Here is a 10,040-nt window from a genome sequence, read left to right on the forward strand (position 1 = left end):
TAGAGCTAGGCTTGATGACTGACTTTGTGGGAACAATGATGGGTGTACCTGTATGTACAGTATGTTAGATATTGACTTTCCATTTTTGTATGTATTCCATGAGTGTGAATGGGTGTCCTCTATGAGGATGGTATCTGGAGTAATGAAAACCCACAGCTCTGGTCAACATTGCCCTCTACTGGCCGGTCATGTGAAGTGCAAGCTGATTGAGCTCTTCCAGTTACTTTGTTCTCAAACACATATCCAGGCTTATATGAACAAATATACAATTCAGATACACCTCAATATCGATCTATATATATTTTTGTTTTGTTTCATCAAACAATTTGCATGGCAATAAGTATGGGCAAATGGGCCTAATATGAATACAATTATTTAGAGAGTGCACTTTTCTCATTCTAGTGATTGACTCAGTCCACTGCTGGCGTGGTAGGTCCTCTCCTTCAACACCATCACCCGGGTCAAGGATGTAGTGGTGCATACGGATTACGGGAGGGCCCAGCAGACTCCCACTCCTGCTTACAAAATGCCGCCAGCCATGCACTGGTGGATGAGTCCTCCGGGATGGAAGTGGAACGTAACATCTCTTGTGCCGCCTTGTTGTAAGGGTGGCAGGACTTGAGTCTGTTTCCACTGTAGTGTTGTGTAGGATCAAGGATGTGCCAGTCGTGTATTTTGGCTTTCCTTGCTAGCTTGATGGTAGCAGCCTCTTGTCGGAGGCCGGCCGGGGCAATTCCTGCAAGAACTGGCAGGTAGGAAACAGGAGTGGGCTTCAGGCAGCCAGTTATGGTTCGGAGAGAGTTGTTACTGTGTCCACCTTTTGGACATGTGGGCTCCTACACCAGACTGGGGCACAGAGTATTCAGCTGCAGAGAAGACCAGGGCTTGGGTGGAAATCCGCAATGTGTTGGCGGAAGCTCCCCAGGTCGTACCAGCGAGGCGACGGATAAGTGAGACCCTTGATGTGACCTTTGCCCTCACGTCTTCAAGGTGTTGATTGAATGACAGAGTTCTGTCCAAGCGCACACCGAGGTATTTTGGGGCTTGTTGGAAGGTAGGAAGCCAAGATGTCCATGTCCTGGTCTCTGGAAGGTCGTTGATGTATGTCTGTTTTAAATAGACACTAGTGCTTTCTAAGGTGTGATTTGGGGCCCTACAGATGAATACAAAGTCAATATCAATATTGTAATACTGTCCAATACTTAGAGGGAGGGGGTGAAATTATGACAGGCAGTTGTTGTTAAAAAAAATATGACTCCCCAGTCAAAAAACATTTTGTGTTTGAAGTAGACACTCATGCTTTCTATAAGGTGTGATTTGGGGCGCTAAGGATGAATACAAAATTAATATCAACATCCTAATACTATCCAATAATTAGATAGGGAGGGGGGGTGAAATTATGACAGGCAGTTTCTGCTGCCAAAATATGAAAAAAGATGTCTGTCTGTCTGTCTGTCTGTCTGTCTGTCTGTCTGTCTGTCTGTCGACAGATTATGCAGATATATTTAAATTGGTTATCTGGCGCCACCTGCTGGCGGAACTGAAGAAACAAAAACAAAACAAAAAACATGCATGCGCGTTCAAGTGGATTCTGACGAGAGTCAGAAGAGATACAACACTGGCTTCTTCGGGGAAGAGAAAAGCGGGGAAGAGAAAAGAAAGGAGGGATATGCATTTATGGTAAATGGTAATGCAATGAACACACACACACACACACACACACACACACACACACACACACACACACACACACACACACACACACACACACACACGTACAGACAGTCTGACACTCACACACACACACATAAATAATTTAGACTGTACTATATAGTGCTATCACTGCTATGATTTGTTTTTGTTTGTTTTCCATCCTCTTTTTTTTAGAAGGGATTAGGGGAACGTCTGGCTTTGAGATTAGGCATACTCATATTGCAGCCAAGTCGACTTTATGTTTGTTTAGAGCACTTTTCAAACAGAGTGGCAGCCACTGCCAGTCTATATATGAACTTTTAATGTTTGTTTAGCACTTTTCAAGCGGTGGCAACCCACTGCATGCCAAAAGTAGCCTTGGTCCAGTGCTTGACTCCAGAGAGACTCGCTGTAAGCACTGGACCAGGGCTAGCCAAATATGGACTTTTTATTAGAGCATTTTTAACAGTTGCAGCCAAGTCTATGGACTTGATAGTAGGCTGGGGTTCATGCCTGGTCATTAAAATCCCTTTTATTCGAACGGATATCCTGTGACCACTCCAACACACGACACAATGCATGTTTATATTGTTTATTATGTCCATGCACTAACATGTCGTCTGTCGCCTATGGCCTATATGCCTATGCCTATCTAATCCAGAAATTGACAATGATCGCATAGCCGTCGACCACATCTGAATGGACCCGAATGGACCCACCACGTGACCACAGTCAATGTTCTGTCCAATGTTTTTGCAGCAGACATTTAATTTCACAGGATAGACCCCATGCAATAGTAAGATAATATTCAGAGGCCAGTCCGTGTTATTATATTGTGTTGTCTTTGTATTGATCGAGTTGTGCTTTCATGTGAAATGTACCCATTCTGCAATCAGTCAGCCATGTTTATTTTTGAACGGAACTCTTCCCCCAGGTGGCAGTCTTGTATCATATCACAACAGGGCATGCATGCACATCCCCAGAGGTCCCCAGCATAATGAGGAACAGTTTAAACACTTGTTTTTGCCCTGTTTTATGTTATGGCTATTTGAAACAAACTTGGAACATGAGATATGCTATTTTTATCTGTTATTTTAGGAAAATATTGACACATTTTGAAAGATGTTCTCTTATGGAGTCACCTGGCACAAAACATTTTCAAACGGGGGTCCACGGCTAAGAAATACACATCAATTTGGGATCCACAACGTGAACATGCTTGAGAACTGCTGCCCTAACCTGTGTGTGGGGAATCCGTCTTCTTGCCCCTTCCCCTCTGTGATAAGCTGGAGAGCATGAGCGGCACGCTCAGTTCAGCCTCAGACTATCTCTCCTCTTCACACCATGAAGCCACTTGGCCAGTCCTTCTGATGCCAGCAACCATCAGGCTCCACAAACAAACTTGAGCTCAGATTTGACTGCCAATGTTGGCTATTGACTAGTAGTCAGGCAGCCGAGGTGGACGGCTTTTAGTAGCATGTGACATGTAAAACTAGGGGATTTTCCTTATTCTGAATCCATTCCAAGCATTAGTTTTGCACAAAATACACTCCTGGGGCTAAAAACAGCCATAGCCACTTGCCCAAATGTGCAAAACTAATGCTTTGAATGGATTCAGAATCATGAAAACCCCTAGTTTGACATGTCACATGCTACTTAAATCATAAGGAATGTTTGACATTTTTGACAATTTTGCCTGCCATAGGATGTTAATGGTAGGGTCACAAGAAACCCCTATAACTGCCCAATACTGACAGCCGGTCAGCAAGTGGATTCACAAATGTATGTATATAGGCAATATTTTAGGCCAATAAAAAATACTATATACAAAATTTCCCACTTTAAACAAAAGAAGCCTGTCTGCTGCCGGACTATAGTTGCTCTTGTACATGGCCAGTTGACAATGCACAGTCAATGCTCACTTTATTGCACTACTCATTGCTGTTATATTCACTTTACAATTATGGTTCATACTGCTACTATCTATCTATCTATCTATCTATCTATCTATCTATCTATCTATCTATCTATCTATCTATCTATCTATCTATCTATCTATCTATCTATCTATCTATCTATCTATCTATCTATCTATACCCATTCATGATGCTGTTAACTTGCTAGGTTCTACATCTTTCATATATTAACATACCGGTACTTATTAAATATAACTGTATAATATTAATTTAGAGACCCATTGCAGATATGTATCTTATCTTATTTTATTCTGGCAGACAGCCAAGGAAGACCTAAGCGAGATGGGTGTCAGCTGGCATGAGCAAGAAGGGTCGCCAGGGACTGGAGCAAATGGAGGGAAATCGTCGTCCAGTGTTCCAATAGGAACGGGAGGAACTAAGTTTAAGTGTGGTAAGTAAGTGTGCCTTCACTGTATTTCAACCTCATGTTACCCTTGTTGTCAAGGTGTTAATCATTCCAATTCCACACACATCTCAGTCATCAGTGCCTGATTATAGGCATTGGTGACCAACTACCTAAAATGCCTGTGTGATTACAAAGCCAAAGCCTGCGTCTCAGAATAAATCAGCAGTCTAGTAATTCATCAAGGTTTAAAACATGGGTTGTGTTTTGTGACAGCATCACTGTCCATGGTGCTGTAGGGCACCGTGCACTAAAAACAGTACCTACAGAGAGGAAATGAAAGCCCTGATTCCACAAGACAATATGCTGTCAAACATCATAAAGCTTATTTCCACTGTGGTTCTGGAAGTGTTCAGAATCAGAGAATGACAGCTCTTCAGCAGGTGTCCATATGAACAATAATAATTTTAATGCAGTGGTATCTTTTGACAGACCAACAAATATGCTCTCCTAACATAACAAAAATGTTTTAACAGGTATGTCAGTATACCACTACTACTCAGGAAAAAAATATTTTAAAGAAAAACTTGAAATGAATAACTTCTTCTCCCTTGTATGGGAATAATACGGCGTGTTCCCCTGATTATGTCTCTGCCCAGGAGGGGAACTTCATGTAGTTGTAGGATTTCTTTCAGAAGCTAGGACTTCACTTGTAGATGTTGCACATCACTTTGAAGATGGATTGGAGCTGTAACTAAGGCTTAAGAGGCTAGAGAGTCCTCAAACTAAAGCCTAAAAGCATGATTGTGGTGGTGAATAATTTTGTACCTTGAACTGGTGATGCTGTGAGGTGTGTAGTCTTTTGGCCAAGAAACGGGATTACCTTCAAAGCAAACATTTCCCACACCGAATCCATAGTCCCACAGTTGGCATGGAAGTCACTGCTTAGATATGGCATTCTACGTCTCTGAGAGGTAACACAGATTTGTGAAAGTGTCACTGAGTGTCTTTTTCTTTTGCTTCAGAAGGCTGGCCTGGGTTCTCTGTGAGGTTCCCATGAGCAGTGTGGACATGCGTGTTGTAGTGCATAATCAACTTCAGCCTCAGATATTTCCTTCACTTGTTTGCTTGTTTGAGACATCTACGTGTCAAGTCGCTGAAGGTCAGACATGTACTAAAGGACATTGGATGCATAGTTAGTAGAGCTGGCAGATGGGATTGGGGCCTGACTGGCGATTTCTTCATTTTCAGCTGAGACAGGAAAATCTGTCCAGCAGTGTCAGCTACTTAAAGGAATTGATTAAGATGTTGATGGTTCTTCGGATGTAGTTATGTTGAGCCATAGCACTTAACATACAACATTATTCATTTAAATGATGATCATAGTTTTGGTTGGTAATGGCAATGTTCTGCCTTTATTGTCATATCACACAAGGGGTTGAAATTACTTTTTGTACAATCTGCCAACATTAAATACTCAAAGAAATAGAATAGGGGGAGAATATAGAAGGAAAAACTAAACAAAACAAAAATAATAGCAAATGGCAACGGATACATAGCGTATCACTATGGAAGGCAGAAATGCTTCTTATGCAGGTGAAACATATCCAGAACAGCAGCAGGTATATCCAATCACAGTAGGGCCTATCAGGTACATCGTTGAAGCGACATGGTTCATTTTGCACCCATAACCCCCTTCAGTTGGCATTCGACCAGACCACCCATGACGGCATTCGAGGCCTTGCATGTGGCTTGTGTTCTGACTTATATTTACTCAGGCTGGGCCCTGGAAAGTGAGAAAGCCTATCTATTTTGGGGAAATCAAAGAACATGATCTCATTCTCATCACCATTGTGCTTTTGCTTGTGTGTCCCAAAGGAGATGTTATAATAGGCAAACATTTGGGAAAAATCACAGATCTACATGCTCACAACTCTTCACATCAGCTATTCCGGCAGAGATGTGGTGCTCAGGGAAAGGGGAGGGGACTAGGTATAGCTATATCCCAGTCAATTGTAGTTTAAGACAAGCGGTTAATATACCTGAGCTTCTACACATTAGTATTAGTGATCACAAAATAAGAAATAATATAATATTTCTCTCTCTCTTACAAGCAATGACTTCAGTGAGTGTGTGTGTGTGTGTGTGTGTGTGTGTGTGTGTGTGTGTGTGTGTGTGTGTGTGTGTGTGTGTGTGTGTGTGTGTGTGTGTGTGTGTGTGTGTGTGTGTGTGTGCGCGCGCATATCAAATTAATGAAAACAATGAATTGAAAGAAAACAACACATGAGAAATATATTCATAGAAATGTGTTGAAGGAATGGTAATGGAAACATGGCAAATGTTGGAACACAGATCTGTATCTACTATGATTTATTTCCAGATTATTATTGTGTATAATCTAACCCAGGGGTGCCCAGAAGGTAGATTGCGATCTACCACTAGATCACAAAGGCTTTGCAGGTAGACCACATAACATGGCCCAAAATATATATCATTAAAAAAAACTACTTGAATTAAGGTGACTGATTGAACACAAATGCAATACAAATACAAAGTCATATACAAATAACTACGAATTCCATTTTCCTCTCTCTATTTCCCATTCCAAGTGTGTTTGTCTTATAGTATGTAACGCCAGTGCTGCTGTTTTCAGCAATGGGATAATACTTTTTTGGGTGAGTAGATCTTGTTGAGCTGGTCATTGTGAAAGTAGCTCTCAAATCCAAAAAGTGTGGGCAACCCTGACTAACCCATCATCCTGCATTACACTTTGTATTTACCAGAACTACTTGTACATGTTACAATTTGAGTGATTGTTGATGTGCTGGAGCAGTTGGTCACAGTAGAAACGGCTGCGATGTTTGTCCACCATCACTAGCACTTCCCTCTTCAGCAGAGCCGGGCAGACCAAACTGCCTTTCTTCAGAACCTCTAGCACTTGTTCCTGCACTGCGGTGTGTGGGTCATCCAGATGTAGGAGGAGTTGCTGGAAAAGAAACTCCAGGTGCTGGGGGTTGTACTCTTTAGTCAGGCTGGACAGCCACACGTCTAGGGTCCGCAGCGCCATGGCACGCACCTCCTCATTGCTGTCATCCAGACGCTTAAGCACCTCTGGGTAGATCTTATTGAGTGTATCCGGATGCAGACCAGGCCCTATTAGTCTTAGCATGGTGTAGAGGGAGCGACAAGCAAACAGTCTTGCCATGTGAGAGTCCTCATCCAGGGCAGACAACATCTGGGGAGTCAGCTTCTCTTCCACACACAATAACTGCGTGGGCGTGATGGCCCCTCCATGCAGTAGGGCTAGCAAACAGCAGAGAGCAGCAGTGCGGATGGCTCCTAGCGTGCGGCCTCCACGCCACACCAGGTTAGGGAGAAGCGTCTCGTGCAGAAATGTCTCTGCCTCAGCACTGAAACACTTATGTGAGTCCAGTGTGTTGGCTGCATCCAGCAACAGTTTGGCCAACATGGTGAAGATCACCAGTCTCATCTCTGGGTCTCTGTCTGGATGCAGACAGCTCTGGAGCAGTGGCATCAGCTGGGGGACAAACTCGCCTATCACTGGTCCTGACTGCGTGGCTATGACCTGCAGCTGTAGCCTCTGAGGGGAGTAACTGGACCAGTTGCTGACGGTGGCAGCAAGCCAGGCCAGCAGTCGGTCCATGTGACACTTGTACAGCTCTGGCACAGATGCCAGGTTCTGCACCTTACACAGACACTGAACACTCTCTAAGGCCTTATCACTAAGCAGTGGCTCAGTCGACAGGCTCTGTACTGTGACCAGTACCTGTAGCAGCTGTAGACTGACTGGGCCACAGTCTGGCCCACATTGATACAGCAACACATCCACACAGGACAACAACTGCTTCAAATGCTCCACCCGTTGATACACCTGGCAGACATTGGGTTGGGACAGTGTGTCAGCAATCTGTTGAAGGTGAGGTCTGAGGAGGGGTCCAGAACAGCCCCCCAGCACTGCAGACAGCACCGCCAGAGCGGCCCAAGTGCAGGAGAACGAATTGTTCTCCACCTGCTCCAGCAGTAGCTTAAGGAAGGCCTCGGGAGGTATGAAGGTGCCCAGCAGCTTAGCAGCTTCCAGGCAGTTGGTGGCCACCTCTCTCTCTGTGTGGGAGCAGGCCTGGTACAGGGTGGCAAGGAGGCGCTGGAGGTGCTCGGTGCATCGGTCCTCAGCATGGAGCAGCACCACGGACAGCAGCTGGGAGGCCTTGATTTGCGGGCCTACCAGCCAGTCGGTCATGTCGCGGGTGATCCCTGCCACCATCCAGCTCATGTTCCTGACTACCAGCTCCCTGCAGCCCAACCCTGGACGCTCCACACCTGCAGGGTAGAGGGGAGGAGGGGAGAGGAGGAAGTCCATCTTGTCCTTAATATTGTCTTCGTTCTCCTTCTCCCACTGAGCACCTGTCTGTCTCCAAAGGTCAGCTGCCAGCAGTCTTATCTCTGGGATCTCATCGCTGAGACCGCACAGCAGGAGGGGGAGGAGTTTGTTGAAGTATGAGTATCTGTCGCCCATGTGCAGCAACCAATCACCAACCACTACGGTCACTGCTTTTCTCACTTGTGGTGAGTCATCAAGTAGTCTCTCTGCCAGGCAAGGCAGCACATCATCCAGGCTCTTTGCAGGGCCATACTGAATCACAGTCCCGGTGGCTTCAATGACAGACACCCGCACTGTAAAGCGTTGATGATTAATCGTTTGCATAAGGGGCTTAACTAGACTGTCGGCCTGTGTGTGGAAATTCTCCGGTACGCACTTTGCTAAGTTAACAGTGCATTTGCAACTTTCCCTTTTGACGTCCGGGAAAGGGTCGACAATTGTTCTCTGCAAGATGTTGATCATGTCATCCAAATATGGCACTAGATGGCTCCCGCATACCTCCACAGTTAGAGTCAGAACGTCCATGATAGATAAACGGAGTTCCTCTGCTGGCTCCACAGTCTCTTCTCTCCCAAGTCGTTGTGCTAAACAGGGAATAATATATGGTAACGATTCTTCTGGGCGAGGAACACAACAAATAAACTCTCCTAGTAGGCGAATAGCAGTCTCCCTGCATCTTTCCATTGGGTCTGAAAGGCATTTCAGCAAAGACTTAAGAACACAAGAGAAAACCTCCTGCAACACTGCACTGGAAAGCCCTTTATCAATAGTTTCCTTTTTGATGGCTTCAAGGGCCATTTTTCTTTTAGTCTTGGTGTCTTCATTGAGACAATTGAAATGTCTAGCTAGACTTTTCAAAACTTCAGCAGAGACACATTCGTCAGGTGTCATCGCTTCCATTGAGGCCATCTCTCTCTCTTTTCTATTTAGAAGGATAAATAACCTGTTATGTTGATTTCAACAAATCAATTAGGTCATTCAAAAGACACTGATTATATACTGTATGGTGTTGAACGATTACGTCACCAAGAGTGCTACGACAGTTTTATTGAATCCCAATGCTCGTGTTATAAATGACTCAGTTTCTAACAATCAGGAAGCCCACACATGCTACAGATGAGTTGACTTGGTCTCAATCAAATATGGACAAAGCGTTCCCCGGGTCTAACATGAACGTAAAATGAAGCCTGTCAGTCCTTGAATTGTAAATCGCCATCTTTCTAGATCCGTTTTGGCCCAGCTGGCCATTGGCTGGCCCCGACAACGAGGCGGGACTTCCCCCTTCTTCTTAGTTGGTTTTTATTTTGACTCGAGTGGGTGGGGAATCCCGATCATGGACTTTTTTAAATAAATGGGACCATAATTTTGCAAAAAGAATATTATGACATTAGAAATGAGACTTTAAACTAGTGACTGGAAGCAGAAAGTATTCATGACCATGTTTATTAAGGTAATACAGTCTAGGTGAAGTTGGGCCCAAATACATGGACTTCTATGGGGCTATGGGTTTTTTTGGGCCCAATGACAGCGCCACAACAGCCACAACATATGAACTTTCAGGAAATCCCGATTTCCTTAGTGGCTTCACAAAATATCTGTCTGACTGCCCCCCTCGTCTCAATGAGGTAAT

At 44.4% G+C, this 10,040-nt stretch overlaps 1 protein-coding gene across 1 annotated transcript; it reads right to left on the bottom strand.

Annotated features, from left to right (window-relative positions):
- Nucleotides 1-461: 461 nt before the first annotated feature.
- Nucleotides 462-9,301, bottom strand: LOC310876343 (dynein axonemal assembly factor 5-like; the record flags this gene model as incomplete). Its single annotated transcript, XM_083789867.1, has 2 exons — nucleotides 462-817; nucleotides 6,814-9,301. The coding sequence occupies 2 exons, from the start codon at nucleotides 9,299-9,301 to the stop codon at nucleotides 462-464; spliced, it is 2,844 nt and encodes a 947-aa protein (XP_083645993.1).
- Nucleotides 9,302-10,040: the final 739 nt, after the last annotated feature.

The sequence above is a fragment of the Protomyctophum parallelum genome (assembly GCF_964188405.1).
Source record: "Protomyctophum parallelum genome assembly, chromosome: 19".
NCBI classification, from domain to species: domain Eukaryota; kingdom Metazoa; phylum Chordata; class Actinopteri; order Myctophiformes; family Myctophidae; genus Protomyctophum; species Protomyctophum parallelum.